The following is a 14422-nucleotide window of genomic DNA, read 5'->3' as shown; positions in this document are numbered from 1 at the left end:
GCATTCTGAACAATGCAAATGCCTTTGCAGTAGATGCTAAATTTGGGCAGTCAATTTGAAAAAAATCACGAATATGTACATAAAAATTGGTCTCGATTGTTTATAAAAACGCTTCGGACCGCAAGTTTGTAATTCGTTAAAATTACAACAGGACAAATGCTACTTACATTCTCAAACAGTGTTATGGCTGTAATGACTCAGAGTAGTTGAAATTTATTCCAATGAACCAGAAGCACAGCCTAACAAAAAGCTCTGTGGACACTGCAGCCTTAGTACTTACCTTTCGGCTCCTCTGCGGGACACGCCCTCTTTGCCAGGCCTCCCCGGCCACCCCTCATGGGTCTGCCCCTCTTGCGGGTTAGTGGGGAGCGGGCAGGGGTAGAAGTAGCACTTTGTGAGGCCCCATCAGAACCAGCGCTTTCCGTTGCATCGCACTCCATTTGATCTTCATTATCCTGAGATTCAGATACCTCTACTTCTAGCGCTTCAGAAACGTCAGATTTATCTTTTGATTTGGAGTCTTTCGTCTTTTGGGGCGAGGGGTCTGACTTTTCACTTTCAGAGTCTTTAGATTCAACATCAAGTTTGACAGAATCGGAAGACTCTGCCTTCTCAGGCGACTCACGAAATTCCGTGAGCTTGGTTTCATAGAATTTGAAAGCTGCACTTTCTTCCTCATTTAGAAACCTATAAAGGGAAACAAATTGTCAGAAATGAACAGGTTACAGAAGCAGTCAAAAAGGTAACAAGGTCGCAATATCGCCCCAACATGCAGCAGATAATTGTGCACGTAACATTTACGAAAAACTGAAGTTGGAAATAGGCCAGGTATAGAGAATATGGAAGAATTGTTTTATTGACAAGTAATTAAGTATACATTTGGATTTTGGCACTGTTGCAAACTCACCCTGTGCACCCCCCAACATTATGCTGACTGGAACTGGTGGTAACGGACTGACTGACCCTGGGCTCTGTTTAGCCAGTGCCAAGCTAAAAGGAACACATTATAATACAGTTAAGATATCCAACATACACTAGGCAGACCCCTCCAGCTTATCGCGATTTGCCACAAAAAAAAAAAAAAATCACGAAATTTGCATCTTTGTGCAAATCCCGCGATTTTTGGCAAACCGGCAGCGAAATCCGCCGATTGGACGGGACGGTAGCCAATACAAGTCTCTCCTCTCGTCCTTCTCTCCTTAAATTGCGGCGGCGCTTCCAGGATTTTGCGGCGGACATAGGACACAGAAGAAGCAGAAGAGAAGCAGCAAGGGAGCAGAGAAGACACCCACCCGATCAGCAGGAGGCAGGGGAGGGGAGCAAGTACCTGACCGGACACGACGAAGACGAATGAGACAAGTCGTCGAGACCCGATCAGGTACGCTAGCTGCTTCTGTGCTGTGGGGGCCCGCCGCAGAGCAGACGGCGGGCCCCGGGGGGCAAAATTGCCATCTGTTGCCTTTCCTGTGGGGTCCCGCCGCACAAGGGGCGGGCCCGAAGGGGGGGGGGGGTCATCATTTCATGTTTTTTTTGCTGCTGTGGGGGCCTGCCGCACACGGGGCACGCCAAAATTCTATGTGTTGCCTTTCCTGTGGGGGCCCGCCGCGGGCCCAAACCAGCAAAAATTCTTTAATTTTTACTTTGTTGTTGGGGCCCGCCGCACACTGGCCTGGTCTAGATTTGGAGGGCTCGGAATAACTGAACGTACATGGTCAAGATTAACATGCCTTTTAACCAAAACAAATGGGCTGAATTGTAAATAAACAAAATGTACATAGCTTCATGTTGTAAAATAACTCAAACAATAATATATGTTTGTAAAAAAAAAAAAAAAAAACACGCTATATCCTGGGGGGGTCTGACCAGAGTACACTATGGTATGGTGGGGGTACTCCTGTAATTGGCATGACCTACCCCATAAGCCTGAGGTCAGTTTAAAAGCTGCACTGGTTGCCAGGACAGCTTTTAAACCTTAAATTATGCCCAAACTCGACTTTGGGGGTAGGGGCCCTTAAAATTAAAAAACCTACCATGTTTTGCATATTAGGGACCCAGAGGGTCACTTCTAGGTATCCCAGGGGTGGAGGGTTTGTTATCTATAAGGTATGCCCTTATAAAAGGAATATGCTACTTACCAGTATGCATCTGTTCTTGGCATGTAGGGCTGCTGACATTCATATCTGTGCATAGATCGCCGCCTAGTGTTGGGTCTAGATGATTGCACTTTCGAAGTATCACGAGATAGGTGACTCCTCCCCTGGACTACAGTGCACATGGGCATCTTCTCCATCCTCAGATTGTTTTTCGCCATTGTGGCAGATATGGAGATAGTAAGGCCATGCTAGAGATAATGCTGCCGCTGCGACAGGCACCGGGGAGGAGGGCAGGCAATATGAATGTCAGCAGCCCTACATGGCAAGAACAGATGCGTACTGGTAAGTAGCATATTCCGTTCGAGGCATGTGGGCTGCTGAATTCATATCTTGTGCATAGACGGTTTAGCAGTATCTCCTCTAGCGGTGGCTACCTGTGCCAGCTGCAGCAGTTTGAAAAAGAGTTTTGAGGACAGCCTGGCCCAAAGCGGCTTGCTGTTATACTTGCAAGTCTACACAGTAGTGTTTTGTGAAAGTGTGTATGGTGGTCCATGAGGCTGCCTTACAGATGTCTTAAAGAGGAATATTTCCTAGGAAAGCCATGGATGCCCCCATTTTCCTTGTAGAGTGTGCTCTTGGGGGGGACGGTTAAAGTGCGTTTTGCCTTTTGATAACATATTTGAATGAACTTAACTATCCATCTGGCTATTCTTGACTTCGAAATAGGATTTCCCTTGTGTTGTGGTGCAAAAGCAACAAATAGTTTTGTTTTTCTAAATGATTTAGTTCTGTCCACATAATAAAGTACAGCTCCTTTTAAATCTAATGTGTGTAGGGCTCTCTCAGCTACTGACTGGATTTTGAAAGGAAACTGGCAGTTCTATTGATTGATATGGAAATTGGATACAACCTTAGGCATGAACTTCGTGTTGGTTCTAAGAACCACCCTGTTAGCATGTACCTGCATGAAAGGTTCTTGAATTGTTAGTGCTTGTAATTCGCTCACTCTTGTGAGTGAGGTAATTTGAACCAAGAATGCAACCTTCCACGTTAAGAATTGTAGTTCGCATGAGTGTAGAGGTTCGAAAGGAGGGCCCATAAGTCTGGTAAGTACTGTATTTAGATTTCAGAATGGGGGAAGGGGGTGTCTTGGAGGATCACCCTTTTCAAACCCTTCATGAAGGCTTTGATTGCTGGTACTCCAAACAGTGAAAGGTGTTGCCTGTTTTGAAGGTATGCTACTATAGCAGCGAGTTGTAGTCGTATAGAAGAGTATGCTAAGTTACATCTTTGTAGATGCAGCAGGTAACAATGTTTTGTATTGAAGCGTCTAAGGGGTTGATTTGATTGTTGCAGTAAATAACAAATCTCTTCCATTTAGCTGCATAGCACGCTCGTGTAGTTGGTCGTCGTGCCTCCCTAATGATGTTCATGCAATCTGGGGGCAAGTTTAGGTATCCAAACTCTAAGACCTCAGGAGCCAGATCGGTAAGTTCATTTGATTTTGTTCTGGTTCCCAGTCCGGCCCTGCCCAGATCCCAAACAGCCCCCAAGGGGCAAAAACCGGCCCCAACCATGGGCCCACCGGGGGATCACCCGGTGCCCGCAACAGCCAGTCCAGGCCTGGATCTGGGTGTCTGATTTCTCCATGGTTTTGAGTTAGAAGATGGGGTGCAAGGCACAGTCTTTGACGAGGAACTACTGAAAGTTCCAGGAACGTTGTGTACCACGTTTGTCTCGCCCATGTGGGAGCAACTAGGATTAGCGTGAGTGTTGCCGCAGTTTGCATGCCACCAGCGGTGCTGGGGGAAAAGCGTACGCAAATCTGCCTGAACAGTTCATCCACATCGCATTGCCCTGTGACAACGGATGTGGGAATCTAGCGGCAAAGTATTGGAGTTTTCTTTTGTGGCAAACAGGTCTATTTCTGGGTGACCCACTCTTTCAAGATTGGCTGTAGAACTCGGGGGTGAATCTCCCAGATGGGACAGCTGTGGAGTGTGCGTTCCTGGATATAGTACATTGCAGTCATGTTGTCCGTCCGGATCAACACAGTCTTGCTGTACAAGTATTTCTGAAAGCTTTCAGGGCTAGGAATATCGCTAGCAATTCTAGTTGGTTGATTTTTTTGTTTGGTTGTCCAGAGCCCTTGTACTGTGTATTGAAGGAGATGGGCTCCCCAGCCAGTCAGCGATGCGTCCGCTGTTAGTACTAATTGTGGAACCGGCTCTTGGAACAGTCGCCCTTTGGAAAGGTTTTGTGGGTTCCACCACTGCAGAGTTGTGAGCGCGACTGTCTACCAACACTTAGTTGTCCTTGAGCCTGGTTCCATTGCCATGCTAGGCATTCCTGTAATGGGCGCATTTGAAGTCTGCCATGGGGGACACTGAATATGCAGGAGGCCATAATGCATATGAGCTGCATAAAGACTCAAGCTGGCAGAGAGTGTTGTGGCAGGAATTTGCGAACGAGTATCTGCATGCTGGCTATCCTTGCTGAGTTTGGATATGCCTTTGCCACTGAGGTGTTTATAGTGGCTCCCAGGTATTGCTGTGCATGGGATGGCTGCAGATGAGATTGTGTAGTTGATTGAAAATCCTAGGCTGTGTAGCAACTGAAGTGTTTGAGATGAGTGTGCTGCACACTGTTGGTACGATTTTGCTTGTATTAGCCAATCGTCCAGATTAGGCTACACATGGATGTGTCGCCTTCTGAGATGTGCTGCCACTGTCGCTAAGCATTTTGTAAACACTCTTGGAGCCGTGGTAACCCCGAAGGGCAAAACGGTAGTGTTGACCTTCTATTGTGAACCTGATGTATTTTCTGTGGGCTGGATGGATGGGTATGTGAAAATACGCATCTTTGAGGTCCAAGGAGATCTCCTTGTTGTAGCAACGGGAGCCCTTGTTGTAGTGTGATCATATGGAAGTGCTCCGACAGTATATATTGATTTAGGGGTCTGGAGGTCCAATATTGGTCTCAGGGAACCGTCCTTCTTTGGAATAAGGAAGTATAGGGAGTATACTCCTGTCCCTTGCTGGTGGAAAGGGACTTGCTCTATAGACCTTTTCCAGCATGCATTTCACCTCTTGTTGTAGCAGTGATGTGTTCCGTGGACATAGAACGATGCCTGGGTGGTATGTTTGGTGGTGTATAAGTCAGTTCTAGGCAATAACCAAACTGGATAATTTCTCTCACTAACCTGTCTGTGGTAATTGCGTGCCAGACAGGAAGGAACTGTTGGAGTCTGCCCCCGACCAGTGTTAGGTGGTCTGGAGGTAGCGTAATGAAGTCACTGTTTTGTGGCAGTGGAGGCTCTGGTGTTATTGCCTCCACGTCCTCTTCCCTTATTGTTGCCCCTAAAACCTTCTCTGTTTGTGTTTTTGTTGAAGGAACCTTGTGTGTTACTTTTGAATGAGGCAGATGTTGCGAGGTATTTCCTCGTGTAGTTGCTCTGTATGAGGAGCGTCGAATGAAGCCTCTAAGTTGCTGAAATTGCAATGCCCCCATTGATTTTGCGGTTTCTGTGATTTTTTTCATTTTATCCAAAATGGTGACGACAGCAGGCCCAAAAATAAAACCCTGATTGACAGGTTGGTTAAGAATGGTGGACTGCACCTCATTCTTAAAACTGGAAATATGCAGCCATGCATGTCTGCGTAGTAAGATGGTAGCGTTAATTGACCTAGCTGCGGTGTCTGCTGCGTCAAGTGCGCATTTGATGGAGGCGTTTTATGAATTTTCCCTCCTGAGATCAGATTGTGCTTTAAAAGGCTCAGGTAGGTGTTGCATTAGGCTTTTGAGCTGATCATAGTGCGCCCTGTCTAGACGAGCCAGTAGGGCTTGTGTATTAGCAATTCTCCATGAGTTGGAGGCTTGTGCTGCTACCCTTTTGCCTCCAGTATTTTTGACTCTTGATCAGGGGGAGGTGCTTCCCCGGTTTGGGAGTTGGCCCTTTTACGGGCATTAGCCGCTACCAGTGAGTCTAGTGGTAACCGCCCTTTGATGTAAATAGGGTCTGTAGGAGCTGCCCTATACTTTTCTATTCTGGGATCGATTACCCGTGCACTGGCTGAATCCTTAAATATGTCAGGTGCATGTTTTAGAACTCCCTTTAACATGGGAAGTGTTCTACACTTTTTTTGAAGTAGGGAAGTTGTCAAATAAGAAGTCTTCCTCAACAGGGTCATTATGCATGTCTACATTGTGCTGCCCTGTCTCCGAGTTGATTGAAGACTATGGTGTCATCAGTTGGTGACTGCTTAGTAGGATAAGAGGGTACATCAGGGATGGGATCGGTATTGTAAGGGTCTGTTGGGTACTCCCAAGGTTGCTCTTGTGGGAAATCATATTGAGGCTGTGGCTCATCCCCCATGTTACCCTCATTGTCCCCGTGGTGAGGAGAGTAAGGAGCAAAAAGATGTAGTAGGCATGATAGGCTGAAAAGGGATGAAGGGTGTAGAGGGAGAAGTTTTAAAGTCCTTTTTCTTTAATGGAATAGGGGAATGAGAGCCAAATTCAAAAGGCCTCTTTCTGTGCAGGATGGTAACTTTCAGTCTCTGGATTAATATACATCTTTGCCTGGAGGTCTGATGGATCTGGGTGGCAGAGTTCTTCCTCTACAGTCCTGGGTTGAGTGTTAGGAAGGTCTATGGGCGTGCGTTTGTAAAGCTCCCATTGATTTTGCCGTATCTGTATTTTTTCCAATGCACAGTCTACATTTGGACCGAAAGGATGTTGGTCAAATGGCTGGTTTAATATACTGGCTTGTACTTCTGGTTTAAACCCAGCCATGCATGTCTGCTAATCAGTACCCCTGTATTTACTACTCTAGATGCTGTGTCTGCAGTGTCTAGTGCGCATCTTATGGCGGTATTTGTTATTACTTTGCCCTCTTGTATTAAGTCCGCAGCCCTGGCCGTATATTGTTCTGGCAGGTGTTGCATGATAGACCAACTCATCATAATGAGCCCTGTCATAGCTTGCTAACAGAGCTTGAGAGTTAGCAATCCTCCATATATTTGCAGCTTGTGTGTTTCCATGAAGCATCCAAAAGCTTAAAGATTCTTTGTCAGGGGGTGGAGTATTCCCTGTTGTCTGAGAGTTGGCTCGTGTTCTCGCATTTGACACAACCAGTGCATCTAGTGGCAACTGTCCCTCAATATATGCTGGATCAGAGGGAGCCACTTTGTATTTCTTTTCCAATCTGGGGTTAATGAGCCTAAGGACCCAATAGCGCAGTTGGTCCCGACAAGCGCTGGAATCGACAAGTGGAACCTTTCGACACAGGCGACCGGAATCAGTGCAGAAGACTATATTGATGTTGTAGATTGATTTATGGATTCAAAAGGAGATCGGTAACGAACTGAGTTTTTATATGCCCGGGTAATGTGAAATTTTACATTTCACTCCCCACATTGTATTAAAGAGCTGCTCAAATTAGACTTTGAGGTTAGAAGAACTGGGTATGGAAGATCTACAATGTGGGCTGCTGAATTCATATCGAATATGCTACTTACCAGTATGCATCTGTTCTTGGCATGTAGGCCTGCTGACATTCATATCTGTGCATAGATCACCGCCTAGTGTTGGGCCCGGATGATTGCACATTGGTGTCCTGGAAGAGTCTTCGAAGTATCACAAGATAGGTGGCTCCTCCCCTGGACTACAGTGCGCATGGGCATCAACTCCATCCTCAGATTGTTTTTAGCCATTGTGACCAAGATGGAGTGAAACAAAGTGAATGATGACCATGCTAGAAGTATGTGTGAATTCTGCAGCCGCTACAAGCGCCGGGGAGGAGGGCGGGCGATAAGAATGTCAGCAGCCCTACATGCCAAGAACAGATGCATACTGGTAAGTAGCATATTCGGTTCGAGGTATGTGGGCTGCTGAATTCATATCTGTGCATAGGACTATCTGTGCATAGAATACATAGCAGTCCCTCCATTATCGGCAGTCGCCCGTGCCAGCTGCAGCAGTTTGGAAAAGTGTTTTTAGAACAGCCTGCCCTACAGCTGCCTGCTGTTTGGCGTGCACATCAACACAATAATGCTTTGTAAATGTGTGCGTGGTAGACCATGTGGCTGCTCTACATAGGTCTTCCAAAGGGATATTTCCAAGGAAAGCCATGGAGGCCCCCAACTTTCTGGTGGAGTGCCCGAGGTGGAATGGTGAGTAAGTTTGGCTTTCATATAGCAGCTCTGAATACATTTAACTATCCACCTAGCTATACCAGCTTTGGAAATGGGGCTACCTTTGTGTTGTGGCGCAAAGGCAACAAAGTTGTTTAGTTTTCTGAAAATCCATGGTCCTATTAATGTAATACATCAAGGCCTTTTTGACGTCAAAGGTGTGGAGCATTCAATCCACCAATGACTCCGGATTTTGGAAGAACACCGGTAATTCAATAGTTTGGTTAATATGGAATTGAGACACTACTTAAGGAAGGAATTTAGGGTTAGTGCGAAGCACCTCCCTGTTGGAATGAATTTGAATAAATGGCTCTTGTATAGTTAGTGCTTGGAGCTCACTAACTCGTCGCAGCGATGTAATCGCTATAAGGAACGCTACTTTCCATGTTAAGAATTGAATCTCGCAGGAATGCAGCGGTTCAAAGGGGGGACCCATCAGCCCGGTGAGGACCACATTGATGTTCCATTCCGGAGCTGGCGGAGTCCGCGGAGGAATAACTCGCTTGAGCCCTTCAAGAAAGGCTTTAATAGCAGGCACCCTGAAAAGGGAGAGGTGCTGCCTGTTTTGAAGATAAGCAGCCATCGCAGATAGATGTATGCGAATGGAAGCATAGGCCAAATTACATTTGTACAGATGGAAAAGATAACAAATGATGTTCTGAATAGACGCATCTAGCAGGTTAATGTTGTGGTCTGCACAATAAATGACAAACCGCTTCCACTTCGCCGCGTAGCATGCTCTAGTGGTGGGCTTCCTTGCCTCCCGGATGATGTCCATGCAGTCTGGTTTAGGTAGCCAAACTCGTTTGCGTGCCACCAGCGGTATCAGAGGTGCTGGGGGAAAAGCGTACGCAAATCTGCCTGACCAGTTCATCCATATCGCATGGCCCTGCGACTGTGGGTGTGGAAACCTGGCGGCGAAGCTTTGGCATTTTGCGTTCTCCCCTGTGGCGAACAGGTCTATCTCTGGATGACCCCACTTTTGGAAGTACGGGCGGAGTACTGATGGATGCAACTCCCACTCGTGCATTTGGTGGCTGTACCTGCTGAGCAGGTCAGCCATCAGATTGTCCTTGCCCGGGAGGTGTTCTGCCATGAGGAAGAAGTTCCTCTGAATGGCCCACTTCCACATGCTCTGAGACAACTGCGGAGAGTGGGTACCTTCCCGTTTCTGAATGTAGTACATGGCTGTCATGTTGTCCGTCCGGATCAACACAACCTTGTTGCACAGATGTACTTTGAAAGCTTTTAGTGCATGAAGATTGCCATCAGTTCCAGAACATTGATGTGCATCTTCCGCTGCGGTTGCGTCCATAGTCCATGCACAGTGTAATGGAGTACTTGAGCTCCCCATCCCTGGAGAGAAGCGTCCGTCGTCAGGATGATCTGTGGCACAGGCTCTTGGAACGGTCGTCCCTTGCAAAGGTTTTGTGGATTCCATCAATGCAGCGAGTTGTATGCACTACTGGTTATCAACACTAAGTCTTTTAACTGTCCGTGAGTCTGAGTCCACTGACGTGCTAAGCACTCCTGAAGCGGACGCATATGTAGTCTCGCGTGCGGGACCATGGAAATGCAGGAGGCCATCATGCCTATCAACTGCATGAACACTCTTGCCGGAAGAGAGTGTTGAGGTCTGAACTTCTATATCAGCAATTGAATGCTGCTGACCCTCACTGAATTTGGCTGTGCTGTGGCTGCCAGTGTTTATCGTCTCACCCAGATACTGCCGAACGTGGGCGGGCTGGAGGTGGGATTTTGGGTAATTCAGTGAGAATCCCAGATCGTGAAGGAGGTGAATGGTGTGGGAAACGTGAGCGGCACACTGCTGGGCTGACTTCGCCTGGATGAGCCAGTCGTCCAGATAAGGGTAGGCATGGATGTTCCGTCTCCTTAGGTGCGACGCCACTGTTGCCAGGCACTTGGTGAACACCTGGGTGCCGTGGTGACACCGAAAGGCAAAACCTTGAACTGGTAGTGTTGGTTTTGGATGGTGAACCGTAGGTACTTCCAGTGTGACGGGTGCAGGGGAATGTGAAAATACGCATCCTTTAGATCTAAAGTTGCGAGAAAATCCCCGACTGAGCAACGGGAGCACTTGCTGCAGGGTCAGCATATGGAAGTGCTCCGACAGGATGTACTGGTTGAATAGTCCGAGGTCCAGAATGGGCCGGAGGGACCCGTCCTTTTTTGGTATTAAGAAGTACAGGGAGTAGACCCCTGTGCCTTTTCCTGCACGGGCACGAGCTCTATTGCTCCTTTTTGCAGCATGACGATACCTCCTGCTGCAATAAGTGCAAATGGTCGGCAGACATAGGACGGTGTCTTGGTATGTTGGGTAGAGTGGATGTTAACTTCAGACAATAACCGTATTGTATACGTTTTTGACCCACCTGTCCGTGGTGATGGTTCTCCAGACCGGCAGGAACTGCTGGAGTCTCCCCCCGACCGGTGTTGCGTGGTCGGGGGGAGTGTTGCCTTTGTTGTACTGCGTGGTTTGGGAGAGCTGGCCTCTGGAAACGCCTCTAGTGCTTGAGCGACGAAAAGACCCACCCCGAAACTGCTGGGACTGTAAGGCACCAATGGATTTAGCAGTTTCCGTGTCCTTCTTAATCCTTTCTAAGGTGGTGTCAACCTCTGGGCCAAACAGGTGATCTGGATTCACTGTTTGATTAAGGATGGTGGTTTGTATCTCTGGCTTAAATCCAGAGATTCTCAGCCAGGCATGTCGTCGTAGCATAACACTGGTGTGGACAGCCCTGGCTGCGGTGTCGGCCGCGTCCAGAGCGCACTTAATTGAAGCATTAGAGATCAGCTTCCCTTCCTGAATAAGCATCTCAGCTGCCTCCATGTATTCATCAGGTAGGTGCTGCAACAGGGTCTCCAGCGTGTCATAGTGTGCCCGGTCATACCTCGCCAGAAACGCTTGTGTGTTAGAAATGTGCCACCCTTTTCCCTGATGCCTCAAAGACCTTAGATTCTTTGTCTGGGGGAGGAGCATCACCCGTTGTCTGAGAATTAGCCCTCTTCCGGGCATTCGAGACGACAAGAGAGTCCAGATGCAACTGTCCTTTGATGTAGGTAGGATCAGTAGGCGCTGACTTATACTTCTTTTCGATCCTAGGGTTCATCACCCTCGCCCTGGTAGGCTCTTTTAAAGATCTCTCCAGCATGTTTTAAGACACCTTTCAACATCGGCAAAGTCGACAGTTCTCTCAGACTGAGAAGGTATCAAAAAGGAAAATCAACGTCAATAGGGTCGGCATGGAGCTGGACGTCGTGATTTTTAGCTGCGATGAGGGCTTTGAATGCTGCAGAGACTTCTGTAGGAGACAGAATACAGTTGAGGGTCTTGTCCTGAATGAGGATCACCTGGGTCAGCAACAGCGGCCTAGGGTTCATTGGTATCCTCAGGGTCTGTACAGACGGGATAGCTGTACTCATCATCATCATCGCCCTCCCCAGCATCCACATCAGAGTAAGTGGGCGAAACATGAGTCTGTGGAGAAAGTTGTTCCACCAAGACAGGAGTGGAAGCAGAGTCCTTTTTCTTCAGAGGAATCTTGTAGGACTCCATTGGTTGTTCTGGGGCAATTTTCCGCTTGTGGAGGGAAAGCCTGCCCGTTTTGGCATCAATAAAGTGTTCTTGTTGCTCCTTTACTGAACGTTGTCAGGGCTTTGGGGTGGGGACAACCGTCGATGACTTCGGCACCGAGGAAACTCTCGGGGACGCTGGCGACCGCTTTAGGAGTGAAAGCCTTCGGCGCCACCTTTGGCAGCAACGTAAAGTGAATGAGCGTTTACGCCTTGAGGTTTCTCGACCGGCTTCGGAGGCTCCTTTGGTCCGACCGATGAGGCCTTCTCCCTGATGCACTGTAGGGAGTCCATCGCCTTCTTGGTGAAAGCGGCGGACGGGCGCGCCGGTTCGACGGGATCCTTCGAGGCCTCACCAGGAGTAGACTCTCTGGGTGCGCCGCTCTTGGCCCTGTCCTGTTGACACGGAGTCTCGAGAACCTTTGGGCCACTGATTCCTTTCTTCGGGTCACCAAGAGCTTTCTTCGGGTCGCCGAGTCCTTTGCCGGTGTCGACCGTCTTCGGCGCCGAAGTACTCGGCTTGACCACCTTGACCTTAGTCTTCGGCGCGGTAGACTTCGTCTCGACGCCCTTGTCTTGAGCCTTCGGCTCGACAACACCCTTCTGCTTCTTCAGCTCCGAGGCCTTGGATCAGACCAAAGTGACGCGCACTTTCGGCTTCGAAGGCAGCACCTGCGCAGTTTCTTGTATCGAGACCGTAGGTTTCACTTTCGGTTTCGATTTGCCAGGGTGTGGCTCAGCAGCAATGTCAGTGGCCGAGCCCAAAGGCGGGGCCGTAGAACCCATTGTAAGATCTTGGGTAAGGCCTAGTTGCGATCCCTCGACTGAGCCTTATGAATTGGTGCGGCCCCAGTGTCAGTTTGAGGAAGCTCTTAGTCCGAGCTATCCTCCATGGCCCCGAGGGCCCCGTCGTCGTCTCCTACCTCGTTGGTGACTTCTTCGGCTTCGAACATTTCCGCGTCGTAGTCGACGTCCGATGCGGGGTTCGACTCACTGAGGTCCCTGGTAGATTCTTCCTCGACATCCCCTGCATCGAAGATGTCCACAGGCGCCGGTGCAGCTTGCTGGGCCTCCTGGCGCGCAGCTCGTCGAAGCTTAATTGTCTTCTTGGACCTGAAGCGGGAACAAGCCATACACTTGTTATCTGTTTCCTTGAATTTCCCTGGCTTTGTTTTTACCAGTTGTGTTGTGTTGCTACTTGTCAGGTGCCAGGACGCTCCTTCGCTGGAGCAGCTGTGCGCCTAATAAATGAACTTAACATAACATCATGGTCCGGCGACAGACACTTGTTGCACACCGGGTGGACGTCGATGTGGGGATACTTAAAGTTGCAGACGGGACATCTCTTAAATGGACTACAGTCCATGATGAACAGTTGATAGGGTCTGAAGCGTCGACTGGGCCTTCTGCTCCGAAAGCACGCGGGTGTATGGAATCCGGCTCGGAACCGAGCTGGAAGAACTAAGCCCGAACGCAAGACTATACCGACGAAGAAAACTAAAGACCTTTTGGCCCTAAGAAAGTTTATCGATTCAGACTAGAGGGAACCCAAAGACATCCGAACCCAATGGCGGAAAAAAACAATATGAGGATGGAGTCGATGCCCATGCGCACTGTAGTCCAGGGGAGGAGCCACATATCTCGTGATACTTCGAAGACTTCCAGGACAACAATGTGCAATCATCCGGACCCAACACTCGGCGGCGATCTATGCACAGATATTAATTCAGCAGCCCACATGCCTCAAACCTTAGCATAGACTGTAGAGCAGTACCTGCATAAACAGTAAGAATCCAACTTTGAATAGAGAGTGTTCCCTACAGTGGTGGGGAGCACACAGTGTGTGTAAAAGACCCCTTACACACCAAAAAGACCCGTGGTGTCATGCTTAGTCATTGGGGTCTTTGCACCCCTCTACTGGATGCGGCGTGCTGCAACCTGTGGCTACACGGGAGCACTTGTGTGGTGCATGTGAGGGTTTAAAAAAAATACAATGTGCGGGAGTAGTGGGGTTATCAAGTGAGTGATAGTAAAGATTATAAAGGACCTGGCTCGTGGGGTAGACAAAAAATAATTTTTAATGGTCCCCCGGGCTGGGACCACTTTAAACGTGAAGTTGGAGGTATTTGTGCAATATAATGTGCATTACCTCCTGTGTGCGTCGACATGTTTTTGAGTGTAAACTCCTTCAGGACGGGGTGCACAAATCCCATACGCTACTCACCTATCTTTACAAAAAAAATTGTTTGAAAATTATAGAGAAGTGCAATGTAATGCAGGCTAAATGTACCTACGACTTGAAAGTCGATGGTTTCTGCCACTTACAAAACCTGAAATCAATCAATCAATACATTTATAGAGCACGCTACTCACCCGTGAGGGTCTCAAGGCGCTAAAGGCAGGGATTCGGTCATTGTTCGACTAGCCAGGTCTTGAGGTGCTTCCTGAAGGTGAGGTGGTCCTGGGTCAGTCGACGGTGCGCAGAGAGAGAGTTCCATGTCTTTGCAGTCAGGTAGGAGAAAGACCTTCCTCCAGCGGTGG

The 14422-nt window shown here is 48.4% G+C and overlaps 1 protein-coding gene across 2 annotated transcripts in view; it reads right to left on the bottom strand.

Moving 5' to 3' along the window:
- Nucleotides 1-14422, bottom strand: part of LOC147673149 (SURP and G-patch domain-containing protein 2-like) — a 57734-nt gene that overhangs the window by 29176 nt on the left and 14136 nt on the right. For both annotated transcript variants that reach the window (XR_015302605.1, XM_086946901.1), the window contains exon 7: nucleotides 281-687. Coding sequence is in view for 1 of the 2 variants with exons in the window: in XM_086946901.1 (XP_086803027.1) it covers nucleotides 281-687 (407 nt within the window). In the remaining variant the exon portion in view is untranslated. The remainder of the gene's footprint in view (nucleotides 1-280; nucleotides 688-14422) is intronic.

This window comes from Lissotriton vulgaris, chromosome 12 (genome assembly GCF_964263255.1).
Source record: "Lissotriton vulgaris chromosome 12, aLisVul1.2, whole genome shotgun sequence".
NCBI classification, from domain to species: Eukaryota; Metazoa; Chordata; class Amphibia; order Caudata; family Salamandridae; genus Lissotriton; species Lissotriton vulgaris.
Note: the sequence above shows the minus strand (reverse complement) of the source record. Positions and strands in the feature narration are given on the sequence as shown.